Source organism: Hemicordylus capensis, chromosome 1, assembly GCF_027244095.1.
Source record: "Hemicordylus capensis ecotype Gifberg chromosome 1, rHemCap1.1.pri, whole genome shotgun sequence".
NCBI classification, from domain to species: domain Eukaryota; kingdom Metazoa; phylum Chordata; class Lepidosauria; order Squamata; family Cordylidae; genus Hemicordylus; species Hemicordylus capensis.
This window is the reverse complement of record NC_069657.1, coordinates 324,184,917-324,200,978: the sequence shown is the minus strand read 5'-3', so window position 1 is coordinate 324,200,978 and position 16,062 is coordinate 324,184,917. Positions and strand designations below refer to the sequence as shown.

The following is a 16,062-nucleotide window of genomic DNA, read 5'->3' as shown; positions in this document are numbered from 1 at the left end:
TGGATCTCTTATTATGTAGGGATTTTAATGCCCTCATTGGTTCAGGTACAGAGTTTGAAAACAGCTACTTCCCTATTCATACTGAGGACATTTTTCTGTTGGGTCATAATTTATTAGATTTGAACCAGGATATCTCAGGATGAAAGTTAGAGATGCTATATACTGTATAGTCCAATCACTGGACTACAAGGTAGTAACCTACCAATTGGAAATATACTTTACCTTTTTGAACTCTATGAGAGGCTTATTTAGGCTGGACTTCCCACTTAACGTGATACCACCTTACCTTTTATAGCTTACTTTATTGTGTGAGATCCCTTCAGTGTCTATTGCTGGTGTCTTTCTTATGTTTCTTTCTTTTTAATTATTGTGAGCCCTTTGGGGACAGGGAGCCATATATATAATTATTATTATTTACATTTACATAATATGTAAACCACTTTGGGAACTTGTGATGGAAAGCAATATGTAAATAGTTTTTGTATTTGTACAACCATATTGGTCTCCATATGCAACATGCAGTATACGTGTAATATATAGGCAGGGAGTGGCAAAAGTATTTGTGTGTTAACTATCAGCAATATATGGATGATAGCAATAGCAATAGCACTTACATTTATATACCGCTCTATAGCTGAAGCTCTCTAAGCGGTTTACAATGATTTTAGCATATTGCCCCCAACATTCTGGGTACTCATTTTACCGACCTCGGAAGGATGGAAGGCTGAGTCAACCTTGAGCCCCTGGTCAGGATCGAACTTGTAACCTTCTGGTTACAGGGCGGCAGTTTTACCACTGCTTATGAGCTGATAGCTATAAGTTAGGTAACTTGTCATCCACTTTCAGTAAAGGTTGATGCAGCCAATGAATCATGCTAATATGCAGTGTATGTGAAACAATTTAACATACACACTTCCAATTTCAAGCTGACTCTATTACTTGTTAAAGCTCAATCTCAAAACACAGAGATGGTGAATTAAAATTTTGTTTTACAGTGAATTGTGAAGGAGAATTTTAAAATGGGACAACTAATTTCCTCCTCTGTGATAATAGCAATTGGTAAAGGACTGCACAAGGACAATCATATTGGTTCTGAAGCAGGAAAGGCATATGAGAGGCAAAGGCTCCCAGGATAGGAAGGAAAGATATATGAAGCTATGCAGCCTGACACTATGCGTGTTTATGCAGAAGTAAATTCCACTGCCATTCATCAGCCTCACACCTAAGAAAATGTACATGCAATTGCATTCCTAGGCCCAGTCAAATGTGCACATCCTGGACACAGGTTATTGTCTATATAAGATGTGGTTGAACCAAATTCTAAGTTGCACTTGCCAGTAAGTCTGCAATCCTATGTGTGCTCTTAGTAAGGCACTAAAAACAATGGGACTTAATGTCAAATAAGTGTGCACAGGATTGTGCTGCAGGCCTCATTCTTTCAATGGAATATATTTGCAAGTATATTTAGGGTTGTCATTTAGAGCTATGCACACAAGATCCAATGAATTTGATCAGTATTACTGCCAGCTAAATGTATTATAGTGGCCTGGATAGATTCGATAAGCGCAATAACGATAACTAACTGAACCCACACAGTGCATCTGTGCGGTAGTATACTGAGCCTGTGACATCCCCCCGCCTCCTCCCACAACTCACTCTCCACCCAGAACTTGCTCTCTCTGTCTGTCTCCCCCCACAACTCTCTCCCCCACAACCCTCTTGCTCGCACGCTCTGCCCCCCACAACCCTCTCGCTCACACACTCTGCCCCCCACAACCCTCTCGCTCGTGCTCTCCCACCCGCGCCTCCTCCGGGCGGTGGGGCTGTGCCTGCCACCCGGCTCCCTCCCTCCCTGCCAGCCAGGCAGCCATTTTGGGGTGGCTGTGCCACCGCATCCCCTCCTAAGCCCGTTGTCTGTCCTGGCTCTGAGCAGCAGCTCCGCCCCCGCCTTTTCATTGGTCGTGGCTGTAGTGGGGGTGGGGCTTGCCAAACATCCCCACGCATTTCTCTCCTCAGTCAGCTATAAGAGAATTATATATATAGATTTGAAGAAAACTGGTGGGCGTTCACATAGGGCTGCTTTATTAGGGTTCCTATTGGTCCTTCCAATTTCCCCCCATGCACCATTTAAGTCTGTGTATACCATGCACCATTCAAGTCTGTATAGGGTGTACCACTCCCCAAGTAAACAATCCCAGTGGTACTGTATGGTGAACATAAGTAGGCTTTTCTTAAAGCCTCATTTTTTGCTTTTTTTTAAAAAAATTGCTTGTTGATTTTGCAGACTATCGTATGCAACAGCCCCGCACAGGGCAGGTGCATACAATGTTCCACAAGATCACCAAGGAAATGTTTAAAGCCTCACTTTTTGCTATTTTTTAAAACAAACATTTGCTTGGTGATCTTGTGGAACATGCATGTGGATTGCTTTACTCCCATGTATTGGTATACCATGCAGATGCAGGTGCATATTATGTTCTGCAAGATCATCAAAAATGTTTTTTGTTTTTTTAAGTGAGGCTTTAAGAAGAGCCTATTTATGTTATTATGTTCATCATAAAGTACCACTGGGAGTCAAAGAAAGGCAGGTGGCTTTTCAAAAGGGGAAAAATACATTTTATTGTTTAGTATTTAATTTATATACTGCTGGATTCCAGAGGTCCGGAAGTATTTTTGTGGTTCACAAAAATAAACACAACAAAAACAAAATAAGACAAACTGTTAAAACATTCAGAGATTACTTTGGAGAGGAGAGCTGGCCTGGTGGTAGCAAGCATGACTTGTCCCGTTAGCTAAGTAGGGTCCACCCTAGACTGCATTTGGATGGGAGACTACATGTGTGGGCACTGCTGCCAGTCTGGGTAGACAATACTGAGCTAGATAGACCAATGGTATAGGGCAGCTTCCTATGTTCCTACTAAAAGCTTGCCCTAAAAATGTGTCTTAAAGGGCTCTTTTAAGGGCTAATATAGATAGATGGAACCTAGTCTAGAGGGAGCGCATTCCATCGCCTAGGAGCGACTACAGAGAGAGAAGGTTGCTCCTGAGTCATCGCCAGACAAGCTGGTGGCAGCTAGAGAAAGACCTGTTCGATGACATTAATGTGCAGTGGGGAACATGCAGAAGACGATGCTCTTCCAGGTAAAACGGTCCTAAGGCGGTCTCCCAGGTAACCTGGTCCTATTAAAAGAGGAAAACAAAATGCACTATGCAGGTGCATAGAGTGATGTTCCACAAGCTCACCAATCAAATGTTTAAAAAAGATAAGAAAAAAGTGAGGCAAAGTATATTTGCTATCTGGGAATGGCCAGCAGTATGCCTGGCTGAACAGGGTAAAGGCGCAAGAACATACTATTACTAGCAAAGGCTGGATGTTAATTATGCTTATTGCCATCGCAGCAGGAGTGAGATGATCCTGCCCAGTTAAAGAGCCTCACTGAATCGCAGAAGGCGAGCAAAGATTTAAAGGACCGCTACACTAGTTCCCTACTATCGCCTGCTGGCCTGGGCAGGACCTCCACCGTCGCGCTCACTTCAACGGCGCATGCGCCAATGCCCTCATCAGTAGTGCCCTGAAACTGATAAACCGAGAGAGTTGGAAGAGGACGTCACGCCCCTTCTAAAAACGGCGTCGATAGTAAAATACACACCGCCACTCGAGCCCTCAACAAAGATGGTGTCCTCTACCGCTGCAAAAAGCATGACAGTAGGAAAATGAAGGATTTCCTAGTGGGCGGTCAAGAGCCCTTTCCGCTTTGCGACATACACTCAGCGAACCTCTACGTTTTATCAAGAGCTGAGTGTTGCCATGCCAATAAATGACTTGATTTGTGCCCAAAGACGACCCACCCCTTAAGGGGCCTCTCAGTCTATGCCTTTGCCCTTAGCAAAAATGGCAGAGAAACCCAGCAGGGACGGCTCCTCTCGCCGCTAGGGCTTAGTGACGTACGTTGCTGTTCCGGGTGAGTGCCAGCAGGCGCCATTTTGTCTGGTTCGCGAAAAGCCAAGCAGGGAGACGGTGGCAGCCACAGAGCTGCCACTGCCACCGGTCGGAGGGGAAGGAGCGGGCGGGGGTGAGTAACGGCCTGAGCAGAGGCTGCTGCCGAGAAAGAACGGAGGCCTGCCTAGGAGCGGCGCTCCTTTCCTTCGGCCGTCGTCGGGTCTCCTTAGGGCTCGGTGCTGTTGTCCGAGCAGCCGGCGCGCGGCGAGGAAGGGGGGAGGGGCTCCCGTTGCTGCTGCTCTGTCCCTAAAGAAGGAGCGCGGGGCGAGGGATGGGCCGCTCTTCCGGGCCTCCCGATCGTTTGCAGCGGGCGAGTGTGCCCATAACGGAGACAGAGAAGCCCTCTCCCTTAGAGCCCGAGACCCCGCTTTGCGCATGCGCGCCGGTGTCCTAACTAAGGTACCGAAGGGGCGGGTTGAGGTTGGGCCCGTTACGAATCCGTAGTGCGCATGCGCCGGTGTCTCCAGGTTGGGCTGAATAAAGCACAGCGGGTTGATAATTGGGGCGGCTGCTGCCAGGCAAGAAGGGGAAGCCTTGTTTGAAGTCACGCCTTTTGAGCTCTGACTCTGTATAGCTTGCTGATAATTGCCCTAAGAGGGATTCATATGGACTGTTTCTTAGCCTGCTGCTGCTTTACCATTTGTGAACAATATAAACACTACGATTTTGTTGTACATGCCTGCGGCCCCAAAACATGTTAGTTTCTTGCAGTAACCTTTGTAAGCACTGATATTTTTTTGCTGCCTGATCTTCTAAGTGTTTACTTGGAAGTAAGTTCTACTGAGGCTCCAAGTACAAGATAGAACATTATCCATGGTGTAGAGAAAAGGGGTAGAAGGTTTCCTCCCCCTCTCCTAATACTAGAACTTGAAGTCCTCTGATGAAATTGATAGGAGACTTGAGGGCAGACCAAAAGAACAATAAAATCCAATTAATACAATACATAAGTTGTTGGAATTGGGAGCAGCAGTAAAGTGCTGTTGCCTTCATAGCCTACAGCTGGGCTTCTTTGAGGCCTTTGACTATTGTGGGAAATGGAATGAAGGGTTTAATGGACCTTTGATGTGATCTAATAAGGCTTTAACAAAAATTAAGATAAAATGTAAGTATGTGTAGGAATACAATATTAATCTAAGTGTAGCATCCTGAATACCTTGCTCCTGGGGGCAAACAATAGGGAGGGCTGTTTCCTTCAAGTTCTGGTTGTGGACTTCACAAAGGCTATCTGTCCTCTGTTGAAAATAGGATGCTCATGGAGATGAACTTTTGGTCTCATCTTGCAGCCCTTCTTATGTTCAGTTAAGCTTTAGTTTCAGTGTAGAGAGTAGCATTCTGCCAGTCAGCAATGCACAGTAGTGTCCCATTAGAGCACTGCACCAAACTAGTTGGCAGCAGGACTTACAGAAACTCAGTGTGTAGCTGCTTTATACAGCTGACTTAGTTCAGCTGGCCTATTTTTGCAGTTATTATTTCTGTTGGGTACATTACATGTTTCTAGTAAGTTACATTACATTGTCTGTGTTTAGTAAATGTGATTCTAGGCTTAAATAACCACTTACTACAACAAATATTTATATACTGCTCTTCAACCAAAATTCTCAATTACCTGGTTGCCTGTAGCAATTAAGAATTTTTCTGGCTGATTAGGCAAGGAACATGTTTGTTTTTCCTTTTCAGGCCACAAATGGCTAACATTTATGTTGACAGGCAGGTTAGTATAGATGCTGTGGTTTAATAACTTTAGTGGACATATTTGTAAAAATGATGCTATTGTTCATTGTAAACAGATGTGATATAATTAGGCCTTTTTCTCCCAAAGGCATTAAGGCATGCTTATGATTGTTGCATGGTATAATTGTAGAATGGGGACCATAGCTCAGTGGTTGGGCATCTGCTTTGAATGAAGAAGGTCCCAGGTTCAGTTCCCTGAAAAACTCCTGGTAGGGCTGGGAAAGACTCCTCCCACTAAAACCTTGGAGAATTGCCATCCGTCAGTGTAGATAATACTGAGCTAGAAGAACAAATGAACACACCCTGCTAAGTGAGCAAAGAGTCAACTTTTAAAGTGGTGATTCTCTTATATTTAGCTGGTGGGAGCAATTGGCCCTATCCAACCCCAGCACAGCATCTCTCCAATGGTTGTTGTTGTTATCTGCCTTGTGTCTCTTTTTAGATTGTGAGCCCTTTGAGGATAGGGGACCATCTTATTGATGTATTATTTATAAACCACTTTGAGAACTTTGGCTGAAGAGCGGTATATAAATATTCTTCATTGTCGTCATCAATGGTCTGACTGGGTAAAAGGCAGCTTCCCATGTTTCTTTGTAGTTTTCTTTAAATGTGCTTCAAAATATTTTCTCTGGTAGGTGCTTAACAAAAAGAAAAAAGAGGTGGCATTAGCCCTCCCATACTGAAATAGCACTAAGGTTAATTTTTAGTACGGACTAAGGCTGTCCAAGGATTTGCACATCATCCCTGGCCCTGCAGTGGGGTGGCGGCTTCCAGCGCTCACCTCCATGCAGAGCAGTCCTGTGTGCAGCACTGGGGAGGGCCATTATTCATTCTATCTATCCTATTTTTATATCACCTGATATGTACATCTCTAGGCAGTGTACAAATCCCAACATTAAAATCACAGGTTAGAATACATTAAAAATGATAAAAACTATATAAAACAAATTATTAAATTATTAAAATTCTAATTAAAAGCTTGAGAGAACAGGAAAGTCTTGAGGGTCTTCCTGAAAACAAACAGAAGAGGAGATGCTCTTAGTTCAGCAGGCAGCATATTCGAAAGTCCTGGGACAGCCACAGAGAAAGCCTGGTCCTGAGTCACCACCAGATGAGCTGGTGGCAACTGCAACTGAATGTCTCCAGAAGATCGCAAAAGGTGGGCGGGTTTTCGCAAAACCATTAAAAGGTTTTGGAACCTGAGAGGTCCCAGTGATGCCTTGGAAGGCCTGCAAGAAATGCTGGGAAACATCCTTCTGAGCACTTTCCCCACAGAGCTCTATAGAGAAAGTACTTGGAAGGGCTACATTTTCCAGCCCTCTCTGCATAACTTCCAAGACATCACTGGGACATCTCACAGCTCTGGATCTCTTTAATGGCCCTCCCCGGTGCTGCACCCAGTACTGTTTCACATGGAGGTAAGCACTGGGAGCCATCATTTCACTACGGGGCTATGTACAGATCATTCAGCTTAAATGCTTCAAAGCTGAATCTTTGCACAGCTCTAGTATGGACTATGATTTCTGTAACTCTCCTTCCCAAAGCTAATTCAGACATGCCATGGTTGGATTAATAAGTGAGTGCTTTCTGAGTCTGACAGGCATCAGCTTTTCAGTTGATCATATTAAGGTAGAGGAATATTTTTGTGTGTGCATTTTGCTTACGATATTGCATCAGTCTTATCTACCACATTTGTATCATACCCCTTTTTTCAAGGAGCTCAAGACATCATATATAGGATTTTCCCCATTTTATCCTGTCAACAACCCTGTGAGGTAGGTTGGGCTGAGAAATAGTGACTAGTTCAAGGTTCACCTGGTGAACTTGATGGTTGAGTGATGATGTGAAAAGCAATGCCTTCTTGCAAAATCCCTTTATTTATTACTTAACTGCACTGGCTCTCCAGCTTTGTTGTGTTGAATGTTTGGTCGACCAATGATTCAATTCATACATCTTATGGCTAGGAGAATGTATAATATTTTACAGCTGCCATTCTCACACCATTCTCTCTAAGTATGCAGAAGCAGAAACACATCCTTTATTATCTATAGACTAAGCAGATAGCTTGTGGTAATTATTGTGGTAACTTCCTTGGGATTATATTAAAAATAATAATAATATAGTGCTCTTATTCACTACATCATGTTCTTTCTTCGTGAACACAACAAAAATGTGTAGGAAATGATGTCGTTATTGGAAATAAAATTCTTGGCAATTCTTAGCTTTGCTTTTAAGAATTTATGCAGCTCGTAGCTTGCATGTCTGAATGTCATCTTTGTATTTCAGGAGCAGAGATGTGTGTTTCCTTGAAAATTTTGAATTGGAAAATTTTCTCCCCCCAAGGGGCTTACAATCTAAAAATTGACATAAATGAGATAATGGATAAAAAAGAAGGAAATTGAAACAGTGTCAATGGGGGAAGACTAAGCAGTTATTGCAGTTACACATACTTGGGCTTAGTTATAATAGGCTATGGGGGTGTGCCAAAGGGTTCATGGAAAAATTCAGAACCACATGAGGAGGTTTGTTCATAGACTGTGTGCAAATGCACTTGAATTGAAATAACTTATTGAATAGCCAGAGCATACTACTCAATTAGCAAGACCCTTGATATCTGGGCAAGACCCACCCAGATACCAAGAATGTGATTGAGGGTGGGGTGGTAGAGGGTCTCGTGAAACTGCATATTTTTGCTATAAATTAACCTCTCTGTTTAATTTTGCTTTAATTTGCCTCAAAGCAGTAAAGTCTATCAGCAGCTGATAGTGTGCAAGTAGATCTTTGAATAATGTAACAGCATTGATATGCATTTCAGTACATTTCAACATACTTTACTTTGGTAGTCCTTAAAAAAAAAAACCACACACAACCCGGAAGGTGACTAATATTGAACTGAAGATGCAAGTATAGGGCAAACTGAAGATGCAAATATAGGGCAGAGAGACTAGTGATTTGCTAAAGTTTACCTAATAAATTCATGGTTGTGAGAACCTATTTTAGCCCATACTACACCAGCTGTCAACGTGCTGAGTTTCAGTATATCATGGGAAAGAGGCTTTGGAAAGCTGTACTAGATAGATATTAATGGAAATCAAGCATAAATTTACATGAAGAAAGAATTTAAGCACCTCTTGAAAACTTTCAGCAACTTTCAGTTATATATGTAGGTTATATATGGCTCTCAAAAAGAGAGTGTGCCAAATGCAATAAGCGTTTTCCTTAATGTTAATTCCTAGGAGGCAGGAACTTGGAACTTTTTCCTTTTTGTTTTTTGTTCACAAAACTTTGTAAAGCACTGTTTACACTGGTGTGAGTTAATAATAAATAATACATTTTATCCTATTAACAGTTTCTAAAACAGTTGCATCATACCAATTTCACTTGTCTCCAGAGTTTTTTGTATATAGGAAATGGCTTGAGTTACAAAAACATATTTGTCCACTTTTTAATATTTTCATGCTGAATATACAGCAGGCCACATAATGGCTATTTTGATTATTAACAGCACAAACCTAAACATGTACACTCAGCAGTAAATCCCACTGAGTTCAACAGAACTTACACTCTAGTCAGTCTGATTAGAATTTTAGTCAAATATACTAAAACATGCTTGTGTAGTTCGCAGACATTTCAGGATGCATTGAAGTTGGTGCATCAGCCTAAAGTTATGTAAAAACACCTCTGGGTGCCCATGTAGGCAATGGCCAGAAGCAGAGCTGGGTCCAGAAGTACCCCCAAACTATGCACCAGCTCCTTCAAGGGGAATATAACCCCATCAAGAGTTGGTTGAATCCCCTCATTGGCTTTCTTTACTGACTAATAGCACCTCCATCTTGTTTGGATTTGATCTTGGCTTATTAGCCCACAGAGTGTCATCTACATATTGATGATACTGCAGTCTAAATTGTCTAATGATCTAACCCATCAGCTTCATCTAGATGTTAAACAGCATTGGGGGACAAAACTGAACCCTTCAGGACACCACAGGCCATGGGTCAAGTGTCAAGCAGTAGTTCCCCAGCAGTGCGTTCTGGATACTCAAAGAAAGGCCTGGAAGCACAGTCCAGAAGGATACCATGGTCGATGGTATTGAACACCACTGAGAGGTCCAGCAGATAACCAACAGGGAATGTACTCCTCTTGTCTAGTTTCATCCTAGTATAGGGGTCATTCACCGTTTGTGCTTGAAATCTTGATGATGGTAGGGGAGAAATTACTGAGAAAGTTATTCCATTAGATCTAACAGGTTGTATCTAAAGAAAATTAGTCCTGATTAAGCATTACTGAAATTAATTAGACAAGTTAATTGTGATTAATTTAATTTCCATTCATTTTAGTGGGAGTTAATCATGATTGACTGACTTTGAATACAGCCTAATGGTTTTTCTTAACATGTATAAATTATCATTATTAGATGATGGTAGTAATTCGAACCAACAAATGCTGGAATTGAAAATAGTGAATTGGCATTTTAAAATTCTACTAGCCGACCCCGCACAGAGCATCTGTGCGCTCTTTGGGGCTGGTGGTTACCTTCCCCCCCCACCACTTCTGCCCCAGTCTCTGCTTCCAGGCCCAGCCACCTCTCCTCCCCACTGCCACCTCTGCTCCCCGCCCTTTCTTTCCCCCCTCCTGGGCCTTGCCTCCACAGCCGGGCACGGGCCGCTGCCATGGCGACCAATCCTCCTAGGTGAGTCTCAGCCAATCAGGCATGTCTGCCACCCAGCCAATCAGCTGGGCTCTGGGATGCACATTCCAAGGCACACCCAGGAGAATTAATATAATAGATACCATAGAATTACAACAATAAAAATGGTGAAGGGAAGACCAACACAAGACTTCTAATTCAAGATGGGCCCTAGTTCATTTGGGGTGGGTGGGTTTGGTATAAATGCATTAATGGGAAACTTTCTTATGTACTCCTTTTTGTTACTGTGTGCTTATAGGGTTATTTGCTGCGTTTTCAGTTTCTTCTGGAAAAATCTTTTAGGGGAGATAATAGTGAATCTCTACAAGTCTAAATTTGTATGTATAGTTGGAACACTAGAACACTTCTATACTTCTAAACTGAACAGTATTGGAAAGAATTAAGCTTTCTTAACTGTGGCAGATGAAGACAAATGCCATCATGAAGCATTATCATTTTTAATACCTGTGACCACCTAACCCTGAGCAGCAGGGCCTTTCAGCTGTACAGCTCTATTTCAAATATATCTGGGACCCTGACTGTTAAGACCAACACCTTTGTGTCCCATCACAATCCCTGTTGCTGACTTGCAATGGCCTCTTGACAGTGTGCTTTGTCCATCAACGTGGTAGCAACGTTATCAGAGCTAGAGCTTCTTTTTTCTTGAGATTCATTTGAGCATCTTCCTAAGTATTTTCAAGGGGCAATGCAAGATCTTGTAATTTTATGAGCTGAGAATGTGGGTTTTTAAAAGCTATTTTAGGAATGTTTGTATAGCTTATGAATTGGAGCTCAGCAGGTAGAGGTTATGTTTTGTTCCTTCAGTTATTAATTCCTGTGAAAACCTCATTGAAACCATCTGTCAAGAGCTGCCAACTTGAGTCCCCAGAAGTTGTTGGATTATAGTCCCATCATCCCCCTGCCACACTGACCTAAGAAAGTTGTAGTCCAACAACATCTGGAGATCCAAGGTTGGGGATCCATGCCTTATGTAATAGGAAGCAGTGTCTTTTCTACTGCCTTCATTTCTGCTTATTTATTTTAAGTATATGCTGCCCTTCAATAATATTTCCAAGGTTGCTTACAAGTTACACTTTCAGGACATTCTCCATGCTGACCCCACTGATTGTGATGTAGCTCTCTTGAAATGTAGGATATTCTCTGCAGCCCTTTGTCCCAGTTGGTTGCTTACAAGCTTGTCCCATGGGGAACTAGTCATCTGTGGCATCATTCTTTATCCCACCTCATAGCCAGACTCTCCAGATGAACCACCATTGAATGATTTTAAAATAGCTGTCTAGAACTAGCTTAGGATTCTTCTTAGCAGCATCTAGAAGTCTTTCTAAGGAGCATGTCTCTTAAGTAGTTTGATACCTTGGGGCTCGTTCAAACTAAAAGGCATTCTTGGGCCAGTGCCGACAGTTTGAAAATAACATGTAACCACATCATATGTATATATTCTCCATAAGAATTTATCCTTGTTCTATCCTGGCCATTTTTTAGTGAGAAATTCAGTTAGGCAGCATAGTTGTCATGATCTTTTGTTTCTTGAGATTGGATAGGCTATTTAAAAGATTACAGTTTAAGTTGAAATTGTCTTGGGCATAGTAGTGTTTATGGCCTCTACAGGGAATGAGGACAAAACAGAAATGCTAAACTAACTTTTAAAAATAATGTAAGTAGTCAATTATTTATTTTCATTTTAAAAATACAACTTCTGTACAGAGTGGCTGTTGGAGAAGTTAAATGTCACTATACGGCTGAATGATTCAGAGCGTATGATACTTCAGCTCATGTGAAATATTATCTTTGATCAAATATAGAATATATAAGGAACTAAAGATGTGGGATCAAGGTGGGCAGCCTTGGCAACAGTGGCCTTTGAACCAGCAGCAATGGATGCAGTCGTTTCAGCACCAGCAAGATCCGAGTAAGTAAATAGCTGAAAGGATGGTTTCAGAATGAAAACTAGCCAAGTGATCTGAATTTTTGGAACAGAGCATTGCTTTTGCTTTCACTTGCTATGGAAGAGATTGTCATTCATGCACGATGATGATATAATATATCAGAATCTCAAGACAATGTGCTGCTTAGTGTTTGCCTTTTGTTTTCTTAACAGTCTTCATTTAAGCAATTTGTTGTAACAGTAGACTTCCAATCTTCTTTAATTAAAAAAAAAATAGTAATTTTACTGCAGTGTGCTTTCCGGTGGTCCCTTAAATTGTGTGTGTGGCGGGGGAACCGGAGGACTGTGCTGAAGGCCTTTTCAAGAACAGATTGTGATATGTACCTTCTATGCTGCAATGCATCTGTACTGAGCACATGGGGAAGGAGTGAAAGGGGAAGCATCACTAGATGCTCCTACTAGGTAACTGGTAGATGCTCCTCCTCGCTGGACTCCTCATGTCCTGAAGACATCTGTCTGAAATGACACTTTTCGTCATTTCAGTGAGATCCTTAAAGTAGTGTCTTGAATAACAAAAAATCTTAGTAATCTGGAGTGTGCATAAACCTAGGTGTTCATGCCTTCAGGCTGCATGTTCGGCCAGTCAGCATCAGAATACAGAGAGATTGGTTTAAATTTAGGGGCCTTTAGTGACCAGGATCCATAATGGCAAATATAGTGCTTCTCAAAGAATAAACCAGAATAGTGATCTATAATGCAACAGTATTTGAGAACTTCTGCCAAAGGAAATCCTGCCTTTAGTAGACAGTAGTATCTTCAGTCTTCATTTTCTAAATGTCTGCCTGTAATGCAGGTTCCATGTTTAATTTCTTACTGTGCATGTCAACTTTTGCCCTCTTTCTGTGTGTGTTCCCCTCTAAAATAAAAAGGAAGACTATAGTAGTGGCCCTGGTGTTGACTGCTTTAGGTCAGGATGCACTAATAGAAGACGAATGTTCTAGTAAAAGTATTTTGTTGCAATGACCTTTGCTCAGTTAATATGAATTGGTAAATAGAAACAGTTTTGCAATACCATTTCCTAGAAATTTTCCCTAAGTGTGAACCAGTGGTTTCCGCTCACTGTTCCCCCTAAGACGTGCGCTCGCTGACAAGTTTTTGGATGTCGGCTCAGTTCAATTTTGATCCCGCTCAGGTTGAATCAGGAAGGCCCCACTCTGAATGCAGGTGTGCACACACTGATTTCATACTGCCACCCAGAACAAAACTCATTCTGCACAGAGATGAAAAAAATTAGAGTAAACCGTATTTCTTAAAATATTGCCCTTGACTTTTGCCCTTGACTTCCATGGAATGTATATTGCCCCTTCAGTCTACAGTTCTTCACATAGTTATGCTACTTAAAACTGTTGGCTTTAAATCTCATTGAAATCTGTCTCAGTGCAGCTGTGCAGTCTGATCCAGTTGCATTTTTGTTCAGAAATACATTCCTCTGGACTACATACAGGTTTCTGTGCAAGCAGATGTTGACATATTGCAGTGTACTATTCAGTGTGAATAAGGTGCTGTTTTTATGGTCTTAGCATATGTATCTTCTTGCTTCTTCCATAGAAATTGGTATGTTGAAAATCTAATTTTAATTATAGGCCAGATTGACTGGGCTGCATTAGCTCAAGCATGGATTGCTCAGCGGGAAGCATCGGGACAACAGGGTGTGGTGGAACAGCAAGGGATGATGCCAAATGGCCAGGAGATGTCGGGAATGGAACCTGGTCCAAACAACCATGGTAACTTCCAGGCTGACCCTAACTTCAACAGAATGTGGCAGCCAGGTTTGTTGATACTTTCCTCTCTGCTTCCATATTGCAACAATTGTATGCCCACATTTTCTTGATCCTAGGAACTATTTTTGAAAGTACTGCTGACAACATTGTTTCAGTCCCATTGGCTTTGAGTGCTTCTCTCTAATAATGTACAGAACTAAATCAGAGCACTGTTCATTCATTAGGCAAGACCACAGAGAATTGGCTGTCTTAGATTCTCCCCTCCCCCAACTGCCACCTTGATTAGACAGCATGTCTTGGATTCAGGCTTAGATCAAACAGTCTGTAAATCAAAACGTGTGTGTTCCTGGGTATTCTGAAGCCTTTAGTTTGGGTATTGTGTTGACAAATTGTAATGGTAAATATTATATAGTAAAGGGTGAAGATTTAGTATTTAAGGAGCTCATCCTTAATGTGAGCCCTGCTTTCCAGTTTGCATTGCAGATATACATACCAGCAAGCCATCCGCTATTATTGTCCTTCCATTCATGCTTCAGATGGTGTGCTTTTAATTTGCAGCACTGCTTTGGTGTGCATGTGTCTTGGTATAATCAATAAACTATGACCCTCCAGCTGCTTTTGGTCTACACCTCCCATAATCCTCAACCACAGTAGCCAATAATAAGGGATTATGGGAGTTGTAGGCCAGCATCTGCAGCAGGACTGAAGTTGAGCAGTCCTGGTATAAATAGTTGTGCTTTCTTGTTGGTGGCCCATTGGCCTTATCTTCTGAGAGATCCGAGCTGTCAGCCTGGATTTAACAATGCTTCATCCCCTTTGCAAGATAGCACTGAGTTAATGTTTGCCTGAATACTTTTAAGCATTTTATTTCACCCCACATTCATTGTGATACTACAGTGTTTGCAGACATCTGAATGATTTTTCAGGTTTTCAGTTTGTTTATGCTAGGACATTATGGCACAGATTAGGATGGTTAAAGGTTACAGACAGGGAACAGGTTGGGTTGAAGCCCCCTGCCCCCTTTCTGCCTAAATGCCTACCACTACAGTAGAAGTTTATGCAAAGGGATGAATAGTCTTGGAAGAATACTTGGCTAAAATGTAGCTGAGAGGCACTATTCCCCCCCCCACTCCCCGATTTGTGCCAACTTAGGCAGTATGTAAAAATCAAGAAAGAATTATCAATAATCATCAGAATGCACAAAATGAATGCCATGGTTTTGTTGTGATGTATATCCCTGTGTTTGATGAAAGATGCTGTCTTGAGAGATGAAAGGAAGTAAAACTGACTGGTCTAAAATGATTTGTTAACATAGTGTGTTTGAATCCAAAACAGAATGGAGCATGCCCCACCAGCCCCCTCATCCGCCTCCAGAGCAGCCATGGATTCCTCCAGCCCCAGGTCCAATGGATATTGTTCCTCCATCTGAAGACAGCAACAGTCAGGACAGTGGGGAATTTGCCCCTGACAACAGGCATATATTTAACCAGAACAATCACAACTTTGGGGGACCACCACCTGATAACTTTTCAATGGGGCCAGTGAACCAGTTTGACTATCAGGTGAAACATTTGTTGCTTAAATGTTGTAAACGTGCAGAGTCCATTCCATGGAGGTGTTCCTCTAGCGCCGATTTTCAACAGAGTCTACATTCTGCAAACCACCTGCATCGTGAAGATGCCTTTTTATAGTTTGGCTACATAAAAATGGTTTAGCCTTTCTGATGGATTATTTTTCTGTATAATATTAAAATAGCTCCCTGTGCATTATGCAACATGATAAAAGCTTTTTTTCTATTTCACACTGGTTTGATTCTATGAATAAAGAAGACCTTATACCTACTATTTCACTTTGGAAACAAGTTGTGTGTATGGTGTATAAAGAATAATGTAATACAAACATTGATCCTGCACGCAGCTATGCATATTTAAGCTTCTATGAAATCAGTTCAACTTAG

The 16,062-nt window shown here is 41.9% G+C and overlaps 1 protein-coding gene across 5 annotated transcripts in view; it reads left to right on the top strand.

Moving 5' to 3' along the window:
- Window positions 1-16,062, top strand: part of PNISR (PNN interacting serine and arginine rich protein) — a 30,073-nt gene that overhangs the window by 3,271 nt on the left and 10,740 nt on the right. Inside the window, exons 1-5 of one of the 5 annotated variants that reach the window (XM_053287684.1) lie at window positions 3,992-4,073; window positions 7,448-7,506; window positions 12,242-12,348; window positions 13,968-14,153; window positions 15,441-15,667. In XM_053287684.1, coding sequence (XP_053143659.1) covers window positions 12,261-12,348; window positions 13,968-14,153; window positions 15,441-15,667 — 501 coding nt within the window. In that variant the 5' untranslated portion in view covers window positions 3,992-4,073; window positions 7,448-7,506; window positions 12,242-12,260. Of the gene's footprint in view, window positions 1-3,600; window positions 4,074-5,083; window positions 5,103-7,447; window positions 7,507-12,241; window positions 12,349-13,967; window positions 14,154-15,440; window positions 15,668-16,062 lie in introns of those variants that run through there. The other 4 variants (XM_053287685.1, XM_053287683.1, XM_053287687.1 and 1 more) reach the window with 4 other exon arrangements.